The sequence below is a fragment of the Amphiura filiformis genome, chromosome 1 (assembly GCF_039555335.1).
Source record: "Amphiura filiformis chromosome 1, Afil_fr2py, whole genome shotgun sequence".
Lineage (NCBI taxonomy): Eukaryota > Metazoa > Echinodermata > Ophiuroidea > Amphilepidida > Amphiuridae > Amphiura > Amphiura filiformis.
In genome coordinates, this window is record NC_092628.1 from 66,181,135 (window position 1) to 66,202,328 (window position 21,194).

General features: G+C 35.6%; 1 protein-coding gene across 1 annotated transcript in view; it reads left to right on the top strand.

Annotated features, from left to right (window-relative positions):
• Positions 1-21,194, top strand: part of LOC140162389 (adhesion G protein-coupled receptor A3-like) — a 136,262-nt gene that overhangs the window by 27,002 nt on the left and 88,066 nt on the right. The window contains 1 exon segment of the mRNA XM_072185597.1: positions 12,789-12,860. Coding sequence (XP_072041698.1) covers positions 12,789-12,860 — 72 coding nt within the window.

Here is a 21,194-nt window from a genome sequence, read left to right on the forward strand (position 1 = left end):
TGAGACAAACATATCTTGCATTTATTTGTGTGTGTAGTAGCAACAATCTCAAGAGTCGACAGCTTAGCAGATGCTATAGATCTGTTACATCATGGAAGACGGTGATGATGAGCTCCTATGAAATATTCAAGCGTTACACTGCACCGCATACGCGATGATGAAAGAAGTAAAATAAATGTATAGCACTGGAGGGCAGATATTAAAATTAAATGCATTATGCTTTACATGCATTATTTTTTTCTTCACTTAGAAATCACTTTGCGTGTCTGCTGGATGAAGGGGAACCTCCTATGGGCTTTTTTGCTGCATCAACATTGGTTATGCAATCAAGCAAAATGTGTCATTAAGTCGGGCAAAATCAATTAAAAAGTTTTTCAATTTGGTAATTGCAAACTGAAGCTACAATTTTCTTGGAATCCCATGTCTGATATGGGCTTGTAATTAAGGATTCAGGGAGCAGTGTGGCAAGCTGGTTAAGGTCTTTGCCTTTGGTGCGAGAGGTCCTGGGTAAAATAAAAAAAAAAAAAAAAAAAAAAGGAAAGAAAAAAAGAAAAAATCTCTGTTCTCCCTGTGGTTCATCAGGTAATTGCGGGGCAGATGATCCATGATGAAAGACTTTGTTAAAGTTGGTTCCGATCAGGGTAACACCCGATTGTCAGCTACACTTGCCTGTCCTGTAAAAATACCCCAACCAGTTATCTATGGCGACCCCTTCACTAATGTTATCTCCAAGATTTCAGCTCTTAGTGCCTAGATATGCTTGACATAAAAAAATACAAAAAAAAATACTGAAGATTAGGCTAAAAGTACTAAAGAAACTAAATAAATAAGAGATGAGAGCTTGGGCTTATGATCATTATCTGTTACCTGCTCCTTACACTTTAAAGAAATGATGTTGCATGTTTATATTTTATTTGGAAAGCTTACACAAAAATTATTTTTAAACATTTCTTAATTAAAGTTGTACAAGAACTTGTCAATTGAAGAGCAATGGAAAATTGTAAATGTATTAAGTTGTGATAAATCTACATGAAGGGGTTGATAACCTGGCATTACAAGGATGTGTGATTTTAATTACAAATAATAATGTAATGGATTTCTAGATGGAATATTTTATTATCTCAAGGGAGAGTTTGACTACAGAGTTGTTGCCAGAATGGACACTACCTGCTTAATTTGCACACTGTTTGATCTGTGTTGTTTTTCCCTTAAAAGTAACACCAATTTTGAGTCCTTGTTGAAATGAGCCAGAATGGGGAACTATCCATTTTTGTTTGCAGAAATTGTGAGGATTGTTGATGTAACTATACATGTAGATGGTCTCTTTTTTTGATTTTGGTACCGTACCTTTGTTATTACATAGATGTGCTAAGTCTGCGAATGGTTCAGCCAAAAGCCGTGTAGGCCTATTTAAGACAAAATAAGACATTTTACACGAATCTGTATTTTTAGATACTGACAGTATCTAAAATTAGCTACAAGTATTTGAATGGCGGGGCTTGAACTTCGTCAGTACTGCTGTTTTCTTCATTTTTTGCCAAATTTGGCATTTCAAAAATACCAACTGACAATTTGAATGACTTAGGCCTATCCTTCTCTTTTAAGCAATTTATAAACAATTTTAATTTTTTTACTCTTGCACTGGGATCACTGAGTGGGTCTTTAAGAAATGTGGCGTATCATGTCAAAAACAGACATCTTTTGGACAGCTTATAAATTTGGAGGCTTTCACATAAAGAGCTATTTTGCTCCACAACGCCGTTTTCCCCAATAAAATCGGACATACCTAAGCGAAGAAATTGAGTTCGTAAGTTATGGTATTAAAAAATTGGAAATTGAAATATCGTGGGTAAAAAGCTGAAAAGACAAATAAAACCAGAACAGAACAATTTAGAGAACAATAATGAATTAATAATAATGAACGATAATGAATTAAAGAGTTGACAGGAGATTAGGTGTTAATGTTTTCTGCAGTTTCAGTGTACATCTTCTCACCGTTGATGGTTTGGTGGACTGTCATGTAACATGGATGTAGTAAGCCGTGATCCTAAAAATGCCTTTCACATTGACCAAAACTAATTACAAGACCTCTTCTACATTGAGGCTGGCTTTCCTTTTAAAGGGAATTTTATTGATGATCTATATGATGTAACTTAGTGAGTTATCTTCTTAAAAAGTTGGCATTTGTTGGAAGTGCTGGTAAAGCTTTCAGCCCAAACATAATAATAATATCAAAGACCTGATCACCTGAAGATAAAGAAGTCACTGGCAAAAATGGAATGAAAGTTACAAAAACATCTCACATATTGTTGGAGACAATGAAGGTTATTGTACCCTGAAGTGTCTTACTCTTATACTACATGGACAAATTATACCACTCTTGATCTTAATCAAACCCATCTTTTGTTACAATGCATATAATAGATTTAATATTAAAATTAATTTCAGTTTCATATGGACTTCATATTATTCTAGCTTGCCATAGAAGGTCATTACCAGCCTTTGGACATATCCAGCTTTTCTTCTCTGATGTCTGTCTGTAAGGCTAACTCCAGGAATTTGAAATATTAAATTTAATTATGCTTATATTTCTTGCTAGCATGGGAATTCATTGAAACAAGCTTGTACTTTCCTAGACAGATAGTTTCAGGACTTGTTTAGGTAACTTTTTTAATAATACAATCAGATCTATGTAGATTGACTATTTAAAGGTGTGAGGTGTAGTGATAACAACACACTGTTTGACTTGTACACAAATAACTATACATCATTGCAATGATTGCATTCATCAGTTGAAATATTTCATCTTCCAATTCAGCAGTGAGGAAGAAATTGACAAATTGATGTACAAATATTACAGAGAGAAATGAAAGGAAACTGGCGATGTTGTCGTCGTAGGAGAAGTGCCGTTAGGTGCACAGACTATATGAAGCCGCAGGTGGAATCTTAATCAAATCAGTGGAGAACACAAACCACCTGTACCCCACAGATACTGCATGGCCAACGTTGTTATTGGACAAATATGTCATGACTAGAAATCATTACACCCATCAACTTGACACAAAAGGATGGGGAGATACATCCATAACACTATCATCAAGCTGGTGCAACTTCTTCTTAATTGTCTATTTCATTGCATGTCAAGTATTTAAAGCTGTCGCAAAAAGCAGTTAATGTGAGACTTATTATTATACCGTACATTCTTATTTAGAGCACAGACTTCCTTGATTTTCTTTTTTTTAGTTTGTTGTTGATTCTTCTGTTTTCCTGCAACTTGTGTTTGTTGTTGGACTGAAGTGTACCATATTCCCTTTTGTCGTTAGCATGTAATTAAAGCCACCTCCGTAATTACCTTCCTGTGGACTTTCCATGGATTTGTGTGGGTTGGATCCAGAATCGCAGGAAAAATGTGTGGTCATCAACTCCCTATACATTTGTTCTACTGCTTTTCTTTTTCTTATATTTTATTGCAATGTAGGCCTATGTTGTTTTGCATAGATAGTAGCCCTATCTTGCGCCTTTATGCATAACAGACAAACATACATATTTAAAAGTTAATTATTTTCCTCCATGAATGACACAAGAGTATTAGACAGGGTCTCTTATTTAATTCATTGTTTGTAACGCATGTTTGTCAACAATATTGTAACCTGCCAATAAGCGATATCAACATTACCATGTTTCCTGATGCATTGTGTGATGGTTTTGGCAAATTGGTACAGCTGAAATCTGACGTATCGGGAAAATTGTTTTTTGTGTTTGCAAAATATAATTGTTTAAAACGTTTTACTTAAAAAAAAAAAGAGAAAGAAATAGTTATAAAAGTTATTTTAAAAAATGGCACAAATTAAATGTTTTAATGGTAACATTTATATTACAATTTACAATAATAAATGAATAAACAAGAATTTTCCCAATAGGTCACTGTTCAGCTGTACGAAAACTGCCCCACAATGCATTTCAAATTGAAGTTGGAACTTGCTTATTGGTTTCCATGATCAGTTAGTATGATATCCTTTGAGGGCATAAAGCAACACAAGATGGTCTGTGCAGCGAGCCATCCATCTCCCTTAGTTTTGCTAAAAGCTTTTGTTTTAGTTGCCTCCTTTCTGGTTCAATGACCTGCTATGTACTGATTTAATCTAATATTTAATGATACATAGAGTGAATTTCATGATAATTTACAGAGCCATCCATATTTGCTTGATGAGAGATAGATAGAAGCAGGAAGTGTTTGCTTGCAAGCATCCCTTACACATATGTTCCCTGTGTATGCATTGTGGAAATATCAGTCTTGTTATTCTAGATTTTTGTCCCAAAGGCAATCAATTGGGGGAAAATTACAGTGAAAATTGAAGCTGCTGTTAGATTTGTGATGAAGGCATAACATTATAGAAAATTTATACATATGGCATGCTATTTCTGTAAACAGCCATAGTACACTGATGACATACTATTCAAATATCCAAATAGAGGTTTTCTATATAGCTTGCTGATTTTGATGTGATTATCCCAAATATATAATATGACCGTGATGAAATTTCAATATACATTACATTATTTTTTCATTTCAAAATACAGATTTGGTTGAAAATCCCATCAATATTGGATTCACATTTTTCAGATTTTCTTTACTGAAAAACAGTAAAATTTAAGTTAAAATGACTCATTTTAAGTGACATGGCTGGCCCTTTGTTTGCAAGGTAGCTTGTTGTGATCCCCTAGTGACCAGAAAACTACCCGTAATCAAACATGACCTACTGCTGTAAGATGCGAGCATTTATGCAAATATTCATGATGCACAGTAACATGACAGAATTGATGCATCACAGATTCAAACATCATGTTTTTTGTACAAGTAATATATGAATATCAGATCAATAAGTCTGAATTTGCCACAATTTGCAAAAAATAACGATAACATAGAATGCATCAGCTTGCCATTATTATCATGTAGGGAAAAGAAGAAACTTAACCTCATTATGAAAACTCAGATCACCAGTTGAATGAGTAATATGTACAGGTCAGTGAACCGTGAAGTTACAGATGAGAATATAGCAGCCTTTGGTGTGAATTTGTACAACTCTTGGCATCTTTTGTAGCCTGGGATTCATAAATAACCCATCTACCTCCGAGGGGCACACCTGCATATGATTTTCTTCAATGCAATTTACATATTTCAAAGTATTTTTTGTGTTGCCAAGAATTTGTAAAATGTTACAAAAATACATATTGAATGATTCTCGTAAGTTTCCATTTAAACTGATGCACATGTGTAGGTACATCTACATTGTCAGTGCTCATCTTTGAAGGATGTGAATGGCAAAATTTAAAAGAGAAAAATTGGATTTGTAATGACTAAATGTGCACATGAAATTGTAGCTCAGGTTCTATGCCCAGGTGTGTCCTCAATAATTGAGGATGCTAGTTCTATAAGGGGGCTAAGTCACAAAATCATGAAAGGGGGTTACCTACACTATGTGCAAGTTTCATAGTGAAATATTGTGTAGAGCATTAAAGCTGCATGGACAAAAGTTCACAAAACCACCTCCTTGCATTGAAACTACATGGACATAACAACCTTCTTTGTCATTTATCTCCAAATCCACTCAATGTGACTTACCCCCTTTTAGAACTAGCATCCTCAATTCTCTGGTGGTGGTCGTTGGACTTTCGCTATCAGTGGACTTGCCCCACGGTCACTGAGAAGTGTAGGCTGGACTTGCAAATGAGAAGAGTTACACCACATGGTTTACTGGAAAGGAGAGTCACTGGACTTTCGCTGCATGTGTCTGGACATTCGTCATATAGGGCTCTGATTATTTAAGTTCATGAGATGAACATTTGTTTCTTCTTATTTTTCATTAGTTATCTAAACTAATATTAAATTTTCATCTATTTATGTAAGTCAGCCTCTGATGCACATATCAAATAATTTAAAAATAGAAAGCAAAGTAAAAAGTGAATAATATAAAACAGATCAATGAAAAACCAGCTTTTCATTCATAATCATCTGATTTCTGTGTTGCTATACTACTATATAAAGCACTCTGTTGTGTCAAGTTTAATTTTAGCCTCTTCAACTTGCACAGCTTTGGTGATTACGGTAATATTGCTCCTTATCTACAAATCAGGTAATCAAACACGGGTAAAGAATTTGGTTCATGCATCTGGATGGTTACCTAAACCATGGAACATTTGACACATACATACACAGCAAGAAGGAGCAGCAAAAAGGGTCATTATATATACTCAGTTCTTTTAATGGCAAGTTTTGCATTAATTTGCCTTCAATATATGGATTAAAAATAAAGAAGCACGACAGTGGATAGTTGGGTTATTTTGTCCTCATCCGGAAATTAGACATTCACATCGCAATCTGTGTCAACACTAGAATGTTATATACTCTAGGGCAGTAGAATGTGTGGCAGCGATTGTTGATCCATGTTACAGTTGCTGTGAATTGAGAAGGCGACTGCTGATATTTTAGCAGTAGAATATAAAAGTTTCAGTGATCTGAAAGAAATCACCATGTTATCAGTATTATAAACTTGGAGAGATTATTAAATTATCATCTTATTCAAGTACAGAAACATATAAAACATATAGGAATTACCATAGTCACAAGAATACATGTACATGTAATGCTTCAACTTTAAGGCATGTCAAATGCATTATGGGAAAAGGCAATAAGATATGTGAAGTAATGTTAATAATAGAAATATGGTTTGATTTACTTTGAAAAATGTGCATAGCAATTTTGAGTGAAAACATTATTTAGGTGATGTTCTTATGATACTAGCAATTTTTAGCATATGTTTGTTGTAAAAAATTGCTATACAAGCTGAAATTTGTGTAGCAGGTTGTCCACAATGGGAGCATTTTGCTCTGCTACTCCAGGTATTAATGGAAAGCTGAATAGAAATATCACAGTTAAAACCTGGCTTAAAATTGAATATAACACACTATCAATTAATTATTTATTAGTAGTACTTTTTATTTTTCCTGTAAAATGCACGAACTTGTGAATAATCATGTTCGACATAAGCTGCTATATAGCTGTAAGTATATTACATCTTGATTTGTGAGACAGTTGACAGTATAGGTGCTGAAGTGTTACAGAAGCCTCAACAGCAGTATAATATACAGGCTGCTATACATAACTGCATTGCTGAATGCGATGTTCCCCTAGCCCAATCTAGCGACTCTGTCACAACTTATCAATGTAGTGAAATTGAGATATGATCCAAGGCGACCACAAGTTCTAACTTACCAGTCAAGACGCATTTCTCAAACGACTCTCCGGTGTCGCATGCCATGGGCGTTTTCAGCAATTGACAGCTTCAATTGTGGGCTCATCTTACCTGCGTGTGTTTGTGTTCTTTGGGTGTTATCTTCCTTCTAAATGCTTCCCCTCTGTTTTCTCTTGTCTTATTTCGAAAGGGCACTTTATGCAAGGTTGTTTACAGGAGATGTACCAATCTGGGAGTTTTCCTTTGATGTCATATTTTCATGGCTGATTAAAGCCTAGTTCTAGTATTGATATTTCGTGATCAAATAACAGATACACAGGTAAACATTCACTTGAGAATTTGATACGGACATGTCTACAGGGATACAAGTTCTCCCTCTGGGTTTTGGTGTATTATTCTACATGGTCATAGTCTAAATTTTTTCTGGAACACTTTGACCAAAATAAAGATATGTTTTCACTATCTGGTTTATATAATGTTGACTGAAATGGTGGGTGATATTACCAACCTTTTGGTGCAAAGGGCTCAAAGACCTAGATACATTAAGTATTAACTTTGACTTCATTACTAGCCATTGGCCATTTATAATGTTTGGCTGGTGTAACAAGTTACAACTAGTCGGTATGATTGGCAGGTGGGTGAGATACAGGTTTTAATGTGTTTTTATATTAAAGCAATTAAAGAATAATTTACCCTAATTAACATTGCTTATGAAGTGGATGCTGTGAAAGGATGCATCGGCCAATGAGACCATATTCTGAATGTAGGATGATTATGTGGAAGATAATTGTGCACCAAAAGGAACCAAGTGAGATAATGGAATTCATTTTACGTTTCTTTGAAAGAATGAACACAAGTTACTTTATCTATTACAAGGGATGGTCAATAAATTTGCAGAACAAGATACTTGAAAGAGTACCAGTCAAATTCTTTCTATCTCACTTGGTTACTGCATGTATACACATATCTAAATTTTTCTTGAAACCTTTTATGTCAACAAAATGGAAGTCTTCAATTGAGCCACTCTTCAGTGAAGGTTCACCAGCATTGATCACCAGCAATCCTCATATTATGAAGGTAGGACTTAAAAGTCTAAAATAGGTTTCACTAACTGGAGGCCATGCCCATGGTGGTGTCAGCAAGTCTTTTGGACTGGGTGATCTTCAAGAATGCTCATTCCATCCTTAAACTCAAAGGGCCATTTCGCTGCTGTTGAAAATCAAGGACTTCATCATCATTCATCATCATTCAAAGCAACTGTACATTGATAAATTTCACTTGAGTTTTCATCTTCGTCAGGAACAAATTCCACTTCTGTGAATTCAAGGAACTAGGCTTCCTCTGCAGGGTGTCCAGCCCATATACAGTGATGCAAAAAATTGACTATTTTTGCACTAATTTTGTGAAGGAATAAGCTTTCAAATGAGACCAAATTCATTACCATGTGGCAAAGTAACATATCTTGTTCTACAAACATATAATTTTTGACCTCCCCCGTATTCATTAGACCATCATTTTTTTCAAGATGTTTTCATGCAGTCAACATCATGAATTTGTTAATTTTGCCCACTTTACTATACTCTATTTGCACAGATGATTTGCAGGGGTCCTAAAATTGAACCTTGTGGCATTCCGATGATGTCAATACAAAGGGTACAGTTTATATCAACAACCGAAGTTCTACCAAGCAGATAAGTCTTGTTACTCTTGTAACCAAACAAGAACATGATTTTAAACAGCATTTCAGTTTTTGAAGAAAACAAATTATGCTCTCTGTTAGGTGGTGGGAGGACTTTTCTACCACCTTCCCGGCTAAATTGAGGAATCCAAACGTTGACACCTGCTCTCCTTACAGTATCATATTTTAACAGATAACTGCTTAATCTATGGTTCAGATACAAAGTTCTATTCCCACTGCAATATGAAGTTAATTCATCTGTCACTGCTGGTTGATATCTGTGAGTTAATAATTACACGCTTCTGACTTTGTCAGAGACGGTCTAATGCAGCAGAAACTGAGGAGGCAGATTTTATTAGATGTGTCAGGACTTCGTGTTGAGGACTATATGCACACATACATAATATAATACCAAAGGAAGTAACTGTAATACAAGATGAGTAGAAGGATATGCAATTAAGATGGATCTATAAGCTTGTAAATTGACTTATACCATAGACATATAAAGAAAATGAAAGTAGGCTTGGCAGACAAGTCCTGTGTATGACCTTTCTAGAAAATACAACACTTTATACAAGGGATGCAAACTTAATACTGTAAAATAAACGACCACAATATGTAACCTTGATCAGGATGTTTTTTGCAACATGACAATAGTTTGGTTTTTTTTTTTGAGGAACCGCTCTGAATTTAAAGAAATATTGTGTGATTATAGCAATAGCATGCTCTTTTTATGGTTGTTTGTGTACATGTAGTTATCTAAAAAAGTTTATTCCCAAAATTTCAGTTAATTTTGCTTTACGATTGTGATCACCACCTAACAGCTCCCCATTACTCTTGGGTTGGGAGAGGCATAAAGGTAAAGGCCTTGCTGCCTGATTCACTGCACATCAACACAATTCAAACTCACAATCTTATACTGTGGGATCATGAATTAAAACCTTCTCATTGTGCCAATTTGTACCTCCTACTTGTTATGATGTATTTCTTGATCCAAGAAAGATATTTGCTGAGGTGCATATTGCAAGCCTGCATTGTGAGGCATAGGAAAAAGCATGATATGATCCATCTTGGATTATAATACATATACTGCCGCTCTTCATGATAACGCAGACCTACTTCATATTACATGATTGTCTAGAAAATACTGTGACCTTTCAAAAAGCAGAGATTGAGTGTCTTTTTCAATAATTTATACAGAGATATATGTCCACAATGTTTGAATAATGGTTTTTCTCATCAATACCCATCCAATATTACTCAATGTAACAATGATTAGTGTCTCACTATTGCATTGGGAATAAGCCAAGGAGAAAATCACAAACCTTCGAGATGCTGGATTTGTAGTAAACACTCTATTGATAGCCTTTTGTGTCCTTAAAAATTTATTATTATTATTTTGACAGTAAAGCAATTATGGTATTTTGGGCTTTATTTAGATGTACTGGATAATGACAACTCTTATTTGATAAAAAGAAATTCATATTAAAGGTGATGGAACTCAGTTTTTTAGGTTTTAGAATAGTGTACAATATTCACATTAGCAGTGAGAACAGTATACATTGAAGTGGATGCCAGATATTCATGATATAAAGTACTTAGTTCAGCAGGTCTTATGGTATGAGTCAAAATAGCAAAGACTCATTTACAGCTAGCTGTGTTGGCCTTATGCAGGAACTGCAAGACATGGAACTGCAAGACATGGAACGGCTAGTGCAATTAAATAGATTCTTTGCAGATTCCTGTAAGACATAAATGTTTAACATGTTTGTAAGAATGTGTAACAAAGAGCTCTGCCAAAAGATCTGGATACTTATTTACTGCCTACTCCTTTAATTTCCATGCCAATGTTCAAAATATGACTTACATGCATCTCCATTTCAATTTGTAATCAAGTTTAACACAACCATTTTTATGCATATTGTATATTCATAATAGACATGGTAGATATATTTGCATTGGTATCTAAAGCATAGACGTTATCATCTTCATGGTTAGTTGTGACATGATATGTGATATAGCATCCCGGATTTACATCTCTGAGTGGATTGCAACTCACACATTCCCAATATACCTTGGCAATGATTGATAGCTGCATAACGAGCAAGTCTAGAGATAACCGCACAACGAACCTTCTGTTACTGACCTATCCGCAGGATTCAAATTATGTTTCCATGATCATTTATTATATGTTATAAAAGCATACCATGGCATATCATTGTAGTAATGATAAATGACAAGTGTATGTCACAAAAGTACATTAACAACAGGATAACTTCTAATAAGAATAGTAGTTATTTAGGGATTGGTCAAAAGAACCTTCTGTTGCTTACCTTAGTACCTAAGCGATAAAAAAAACCCTATGCATTCAATGTAGTATACAGCACGGTATTGGAAAATATTCAGGACAGTTGCATCTAGAAGCAATATAATAAGCTATATAATATCCATAGCTAGCTGAGGTGATCATACCTGTAATTAGTATCAATTTAAAGTAAAGTTTGGTCTATCATGAGTATGTGTGTAACAGTCTTACCCTGTAGCCAGGCCATATTAGTGTTTTCCATTAGCCCCCATTTTAATATCGCTGCCGCCCACGTCAGCCCCCAGTCAACATAATAATCAATGCTTATACTCTCCTTTACGTCTTCTCACCGGCTGTAACCTTTGCAAATGATGGCTTGTAATGGAGGTGACATAGCTGTACAACATGGGTTAGGTGCCTACTTATTCATGTTGCTCTAAATCAATAATACTTGAGACTACAGGCTTTACTGTGTTTTAAACAGCCTCAAATGGCTACATTCGCAGATTTGGTAAGGTACATGTGGTGATGCTACAGCCTTGCATGTTGGAATCTTTTTATTTTTATACCATAAAAGGCATGAATTATGTGAAATTACAAGTCCTTGCCATAACAAATAACTGCATACACACCTGTATGCACCCCCACACACATACGTTGGCAACGGTTCATAACACTTCTCAACACAAATCTAGAAACACTGGCCAGGAATAGAGGACATCCGCAGTTCCTATACATTGGCAATATTTCTCATGTGTGTGTCCTTATTAGCTGGTGTTTACAAAAGCACATGCGCACACCCATAAACTCAGCTACGTATTACAAACATGGCTTCCATAATATGCAATGCATAGAGAGGTATTGCAGTCAAATGATCATTGTTTCACTATGGAGGTGTGAGAAAATTCAATTTAAATTTCAATTTGGTTAAAGCAGAGGCACATAGAAATTAGCTAATATCCCTGGCGGAGGGAGGAATCCTATTACAGTTATGTAATTAAGCAAGAAGAAGACAAAATACACTGGTGATGCTTGTTGTAAATTGTGTCCTGGTTACTTACTATTGGTGACAGATCTGGGCTGATTTCTCAAATACATATAAGCTATTTCACCCCAGATGTAGTGATGAATTATGCAGAGTAAGAATTGAAGTTTAAATCAATTGACCTTAAGTGTCCAGTTTGCTCAATAATGTCCTAATTGAGAAGCATGATACATTATTTTTTAAAACTTATGAATACGATAAAAAATGTGTTAGTAGGCTAGATTATAGCTGACACACATTGTGTTTGTGTATCATATTCTCTTTGCTAACAAAGTAAGGGAGATAAAAAGCACCTACCCAAATGCCCTGAATACATACATGTCTATGGTTCCAATTAATACAGATTCTACATTTGTCTGTCTATGTCAGCATAGCAGCCAGCCCAAGTATATTATATAGTAACAGATATCCAAGGGTATCTACTTCTTGTTTCCAAGTTTGTGTTTTTTATTAAGAGTGTCCAATGATTGACAATCTTACCATCTTTCTTGTCTTCTTACATTACAGAGACCTGAGTTATAATGACATTACCGTTCTCTGACTTGACGCTTTCCAGGGACTATCCTCGGTGTCAAAACTGTGAGTACCCATTACCGTGGCTGACAGGTCTGCCGGCCGCGTATCCTGCCAGATATCGATTTTTATGTTAAATTGCATTTTACAAAATGTTTTTACAACAAATACGGGTCGTTATTAGATCACGATTTACTTTTGCTTTTCATTGACGGAAATGTTGACATTGTTAACAGCTCGTGAAGCAGCATATAAACAAGTTTGATGCAAGAGAAAGGTAGTTCTAGTAGGACATAGAAGTGTCAAATCGGTAATTTTATTTTAATATATTCTGAATAAGGTCCTGTCAAAGCAATTATTATCAATAATATAATAATTAAGGTGAACAAAAATTGTTTGCAGTATCAGAAATGTAATCTAATCATGGAAATTGTTCTGAATACAAAGAGTAGAAAAGGAACAGATTGTTAAATCAAAAGGTGTTTCAGAATAGCAATTTGAAGGTATAATTTTGAGTTGTTTGCTTATAAACTTATTCTGTTGAAACCAATTATTTTGATGTTGGAAATGAACCTCTACACTTGTACTGTTGTAAAAAGGAACACCGCTTTTTGGCGCCTCTTCATGTGTGTCCAAATCCAAGGTTGCGTTTTGTAATTATGCGAGAAGCATATCTTGCAGAATTGAAAAGGCGTGAAACAGTTGTTTTTATGTGTTGGTTGAGTTCACTGCAGTGTTTTGGTTGGAATAAGTTTACACATTGGTTTCCGGAATGATAAGAGTATCATGTGACATTTATACCTGGGTAACAAATGCTTGTAATATCAAATGTGAAGACATTAGGAATATACATGTACAAAGACACCCCCACAAACAAACATGCACACGCATATTCGCACACCCCAAACACCCGCACACGCCCATACATGTGCCTGCTGTCAAATGTGGACATTCAGCATAAATCCTCCAATGGAGGATTAAACATGTATTATTTGACTATGGATGCACCTGGACACACTGCGACAAACTTTGAATCTTTCCTTGTATCCTCAGAGTTACAGAGTGTCAAATGTATCTTTATGTTATCTGCAATCTATTGCAGCTATTAAAAAAGTGGTATTCCATTGCAAGTACAACCTTGTTTACATGTAGGCAGAGACAAATCTAGAGTATGTCCTCATTAATACCCTAAACAAATGCATCCCGCCCACACACTCGCATATCACATGCATGCACCATCATCCCGGGACCATGATCCAATCTTACTTATACTTAGCAACTATCTGGTCACTGAATATTTGCACCAAATTCAATACATATTGTCATTTTTTGAAGCACATAGACAATAATTGCATCTAGGCCTACATTGACTTCATTGTTTCAAACTCTGTAGAAACCTTTGATGATTCTAGAATTGAAAGTCTTTAAGATACTGCATGGTGTACATACAATTTATCAGGTTGAATCACTGGAGAAAATACAAGCACGCACAAAATTATAATAAAGGAGTATCAAAAGTATTACAATTATAGATTTTTGGGTGCATTTGGATTTTTACCTAATATCCACATTTGATAGCAGGAACATGTAGGGGTGTGTTTGCTAGTGTGTAGCCTATACTTTTTATGGGGGAATGCATGTGTCTCAAAATTCACACATTCTACACACACACAACAATTGTGTGTTTGTGTATATAGTTTGCAGGGTTGGTGTGGGAATCATGCTCCATCCATGATATCCCTTCCACTGTGGTTGTTTATCTGTTTGTACCAGTTCTCAAAATAAACCTCTAAGATGTAGATAGGAAGTGAGTTCTGTCATATGCATGCTTGCTAGCTTACAATTTGTAACGCATGCACAGAAATGTGTGATTAGAAAGATTGGTGATCCGTTCATTGCGGACATATGGTCACCATCAGTGTGAGTGAATTCTAACTTGATTGATTCTTGTATGACGTTCATATTTCTTGTTACACAACATGTGTTGAGTATTGAGTTATATATAGACTATGAGTGAATGACATTTACTTTAGCAGCATTGTATTTGAATTGCAAATGTGAATATTATCTGATGGAGTTATAATGAACTGTTGCATTTCCGATTCTTGTTTGGTTTGTGGAAATGGCAGGATAGAAGTTTCTTGGTTTGTTGATAGAGTAAATAATCTAAGAGATACATTATCTTGAAAGAATTCTTGCCATTTATTTGTCTTGGTAGTACCAGTAGCAATGTCTTCACGGAGAAGGGGGGGTGCATATTGCTAACATGTGATGTGCTTGAGTATACATAGATTTAGTTTTTCAAAAATTTGATTTGAATTTGGACATAAAAATGTTCAACTTCCGTTGTATTTCATTATTGTGTGCAACTTCAAAGTTCAAGCTATATCTTGAGAACCGGACGCCCTGTTTTGGCATGAGAATGTTAGTAATTTTTCCATGGTAAACAAATATGCTAGGTCCAAGTATGTGTGCCAAAGGAAAATGTTTTTGATAAAGTTGCATTATTGTTGAAAAAAAAACCATACTGTCAAGTAATCCAATTATACAGTGGCTTATATTTCACGAATTATTCCAAAGCTACTGCTGCTAAAAATTCATCCTGCAGCTAGTGACATTACTAAGCAAGTAAATATTGTGTGAAATGGCATGTTTTGAGTCCAAAACCAGTGCATATTTACATACTTATGTGGAAAAACAGGTGGAAATTAAAGTCAAACAACATTTTACTTCTGTTTACAGGTAGACAAATATGAAGGATGTACTGCATGTATAAAACTGTATGCTATATCTAGAATGGTATAATGTGAGTGAGGCAGCAGTGATTTCTTTTTTTTCTTTCTATCATGGAAGAGTTAAGTCAACATTGACACGACTTATTTGAATTGTAGATATGTGCAAGGCACCTGTATGGAGTAGCTCCATCTAACACAAACAACTCAAGTACTCACTTCTAGAGTCTGATCTGATTAAAAATGGCAACCTTCATGACAGTTTCACATGAAAGAGAGTAGGGTAGGACTGCTTGTTCTAGATGAATATATCTGGGCATTTATCACAGTACTGTGACTGAGTGTAATGGTTGCATTAATGTAAATAATATACATAATGCAATATTTCAATTTTTAATTGCCAAGTCCTGTCCCAAGTTGCATATGATATACTCCTGTATTAACAAATGAGGGATAATAAATGATGTCACTTTGCTATGTAGGCCTCTGCATAATGATAAGGATAATCATCCATATTTGATGGTCAGACACATTCTTATAGGTGGACTCCACACTTCATGTTTTGCTCATTTATAGCACCAACCCATTCTGGGCTGGTCATATAGAGCGTGTTTCTACAGAGCCAAATACCGCTTTGGAAACGGTATGGAACCGTTAATCACTCCTGTGGAAACAGCCTCCAACGCCTTTTTGCGCGCTTTTCATCGCCAACGGAAACCTCGTTGGAGTAGGTTTTTGCCGTTGACGAAGCGGGTAGATTTTCTGTGGAAACAGATAGAAGCGGTAACTTGCCGATTATTGAGCAAAATCAAACAAAATGGCTGTTAATCAACATGTTAATTGGACAGACGACATGACAAAAACGTTAATATAAACAGCCTGGGCAACATAACAAGTCCTAACTGTTATGTAAAGCCACAATTTATCCGTGATACGGAAAAACAGAAAAACTCACGGAATTCGGGGTTTGCTCACGGAAATTTGTAAATGCTACAAAATAGTGAAAAACTGTGTAAAATGTAAAACTTTCCTCTTGATTTGCAAAATATAACCAAAAAAGTGATTATTTAGCAATAATCAACCATTAAACAATCCATTCTAGCATTAATTCTAGGCCTACGATGCAATATTCTGGCCATACTACCGTACAAAATACACTTTTAAAACATGTTTGTCATTCAGATGAAAGGGTATGAAGACGCCAACGGCAAAAACCTGTCTGTGGAAACAGCAGGTTAAACGGTAAGATAACGGTAAGATAGCGTTATCCATTTAGCGGTAACTTAGCGGTGCGCCTGTAGAAACACGCTCATATATCTGATCTCATTCTTGGCTTAGTTGCATCCATAATCCTGACCTCACTATGCCAATGCACTCATCAAACTATCTGTCCATGTTACACTTGTTGTTGTAACTATTGTGAGATTATGGGACAAGACTGGCTGGCTGGGAATAGATAAAAACTTACCTCCCCTTAATTCCTTGATTGAAAGCAAGATAGCTCAGGCTTACTTGTTGCTGCTGTTACATATAGGTAGTGCCATTATAGTAGTTGAATATGGAATGGCTGCTGTATTGCACATATGTTTTGAATTTAATTGTTGATTTTCACTGTAAATTGTGGACACACTCATGAATAAAAGCTCAATAACAGTGGACAAACAAAATCAAGAACATCCTCTGTTTTTAGACCCTGCTCAATAGAGGGTTATAAACATAAATATGCCAATAAGAGCAATAATGAAGAACAAAAGCCTCAGCTATGGTTGAAATACCTATCCGTGACCAGTCTCAGTTTGTAAAAGGGTATGGTGATTAATTTTCAGATGTGTGTGTCCTTAGTTTTAAAAGTGAAGGGGAGGAGGTATAGAGGTCTTCTGTTCACTGTGAATACAAGTAGGGGTGTGTAGGTGTAGGGGTGTGTGTGTGGGGGGGGGGGGCGCATGTGTGGTGTGTTAATTACGATTATGTATATGCACATCGTATGCATGGGGAACTTTTAATACAAAATCTCTTGTTTCAAGTAGCCGCAAATGTGCTCACCTGGGTGAAAGCCAGTAAGACATATTTATGTGCACTCAGTTTTGGTCTGGTTTTAAACAGTGTGTTTACTGAAACTGAAATTGATAATTAGGCAGCTATGACTTGTTGTATCAGTCTCACAAGGGAGAGTTGATGAAGCTAAGACTGTACAGTGGAGGTGGCAGAATTATTCATCATCTTTACAGGTCATTAAAATGATGAGCAAGACTAGGGGAGCTAGCTTGCTAACAGGAACACATCCATTTTTTCCTTGTCATATTATGTTACATCTAGAGTATGCAAGAGATTGAAAGAGAGAAAGAAAGAGTATACTGTAGGGACAGACAGATGCAGGGAGACAGTTTTAAGTAAGGAAAAACAGGTAGTGGCCTTCAGGGAAATAATGTATAATACTATGAATAATTTCTTTCTATGAAAGAGCTTTTCAAACGTTGAGTGTTTGCATATTTGTATTAGGTTTTTGGGTCATACGCATAACATCAAATACCCCAACTTGTTTCAAATGATTCTTTATTCTTTTTGCAGAAAGCTTAGTAAAATCAGGGAAAATTTTACTCTAAAATCTTGTCATAAACCGATATAGCTGACCCTTTTTATAAAAGAAAGCTAAGCTGTCTGGATGCTTAGAAAAGATGACACGTTGCATTCCAAGTTGACCACTTAATTATGGATTTATAACTGTACAAGACAGCTCTTTTACATACGCTCTCATCGTTTCCTCAACAGGTGTGCAACTTTTTTGTTCAGTCTCCCAGACCCAGTTATTTTGACTACAAAAAAGTGTTGTTGTGTTGACCTACTTGTCAGATCTGTCAATGTTGTGAGGAATTTCATTTAATACCTGTAAGATGATGTTGTATTATGCCGGAACTGTGAAGTTTTGTTTTTTTAAAGTTGACACAAATAAAATTGTAGAGAGGAATTTGATACATTTCCAATCACTGCAATGTTTTAATGGGGAATGTTGTAATAGGTAGGTCATATGCTGATGTGTAAATGAAGATCTTTAACATGTGCCAAATGTAATCTATGTAAAGCCACTGCGAAAGATTTTGGAATTCCAACCAAATGAATAATTTTGAGCCATTTCAGGTTCAATGAGGCACCACATCTAAGTTGGTCCAAGGCTAAAGCCCTATCCGTGCCCAGTTAGGTACCTATTGCTCTTTCTGTCATGCCCTTGTTACGAGTCGTACTTGACTCAAGGCCAAAATCACCTTTTACCCGAACTCACACGAATGCACAACACAAATACACTGTTTATTTAAGCTAACAAAATCTAAGTCTTTAATTGAAAACAGAGTATGATTGGTACATATAATAACAATATCGCATATACAATAAAATCACACAATGACAGTTTTACTCTATGACTACTTAACCAGCTGTCTTCTTGTTGGTGATCCTAGAGTTCTTGCAATGTTCTGGACGACTGATGTAATATATCCTTATTCGCTTGTCCTGCGAAGTCCAGTGTACACTTGCGCTTATAAATCCTTGCGTATAAAATCCTCATACGAAAATGATGATGCTTTCTCCAATCTCCTTTGCGCTGTTATCTCCACAACTCCTTGCGCTACTTTCTCCTCAAATATATCTCCTTGCGCTGCTTTCTCCAAAAATAGTGTTTCTTTCACCAATCACTCTTTTTCCAGGGAACCGGTTTCTTTAACACAGCTCCACTGTTTCTTGACAGATGCGTGGCCTTCACAAACCCAGCAAACTCCAGCAATTTGACAGAAGAACTTTTAATCCTTTGATGAGGAAGAGCACTTTTGTGTGCTCGCTGTCTTCTTCGTTGCTGTATTAAAATTAGCTCAATTATTGGCTATATAAACTGGTTAAAATGTACTTCTTTTTTGAAGCACGAAGACCATCACACACATGTGGAATATCTCAATCTCCCATGGCATTCTGTAAAGTCCCAACAAAAGCCTCAAGCTTTTTATATCAGTACTCATGCAAAAAACCCATCATCTATTAATAAACCATTACTTCAATCACATTTTCATAACATTGCTGCAATCTTGGGATTTCCCAAGATTAATTATACACATTCACATTACATCACTTCCTGGGGGGTTTTCCTGATGGTGCAATAATGAACTAGGGCTTTCCAAGTTCCAAACATAGCTCTGACTTTGTTTACAATAATTTGGGGAATTCCAAAATACAAGGGGTTTCCCATCTCATGAAATACTTTCAGCTTGTAAACAAAGTTAAATAATTAAATTAAATTAAATTACTCAGGGCACATCACACCCTGGTGATGTAATAAAATAATAAATTAACATATGCATAGTACTGTTATTGGTTATAATAAAAAACAAAAGCATTGTGTTCAAGGAACAATAAAAAGAGCCATCGGTACCTACCTATTGGTCACCGATAGCACTATAGGACCAAATTAGCTGTGCCTTAGTTTCAACTACAAAACTTTGACAATTTCTGCATTTCGAGAAAATATTCCCACATGAGGACAAATGTACAAAGCCCAATTAGATTTCAACATTTTGCAGAAGTATTCAGCTGGAATTGAACAAAAAAACAAGCAAAAACCACAACATCTGTTGAATTTGGTGCAATTGGAGTTGATACAATGTAACACTTGAACCTTTCAGGGATGACATATTTGAAATGGAATAGCCACATAGCCTAACTCAGAGATGTCAATGCCTTGCATTCTGTTTTGTTGTGTTTTTTGCTCAGATTTCAACAAATCAGACAATTCTGTGAAATCTCAGAATTACTCAACTACATGCTCCTATATTCTAAAAATACTAGTAGCTTTCCTGTACATTCAAAACCTCTTTATTTTTTCTTGAAATTTTTTCAGCTAGCTTCTGCTGATTTGGAAAGCTCGTATTACCGCCCCAAATTATATGCAGTGAATACCAGACTGAAGTTGTTCTTATCATTATGCATGCATCCAAAACTTGTTTATACAGAGTAGTGATTCCCTGTTGTCTCTTCCTATTTGGATTGATGATCCATTGTTGTACAGGAGCAGACATCTCTCACTCAGTTGACTGCAGGTCATAGGACCTCCTTAACTTAATATTTGGTTTGCTATATCTGATGAAAATAGTTTGTGTAAATACTAAATGGGAGATTTAACGTTTGTATGGAAATACAAGGTAGCACCTAAATTTCTTTTCAGTGTTGCTGCACATAGATTCATACAACAGTACATGTCAATTGGAAAATTTTCAATGAAATTCAGTGGTTTAGGAAAAGCTTTCTTGTGCATCAGGAATGTTTTTTCTGACCAGGCCTGTAAAAGATTAATTTATCTTTACAAAATACAAACGGTTTGTGTTAAATTTGGTGTTATTAGGAAAAAGAAAGACGAATTTGTGAAGTTTCTTGGCAAAAAAATCTACCCTTGTGTTATGATACACATGTATCTGGCTGTGTAATGTGAGAGTTGTATCTGATATCTTAATAACCTAATATGAACACCAGTGCTAGATTTTTCATTCAACTAATGCAACATGTGAGTGGTTACACATGTAGCATACATAATGAAGTGTTTGCCATTTATTAAGGAGGCCGCCTACTCTGCCTCGGGCCAGGCCTATGAAATTTTATGGTTGAAATGTCGGGACTTTCTGAGACCAGCCAG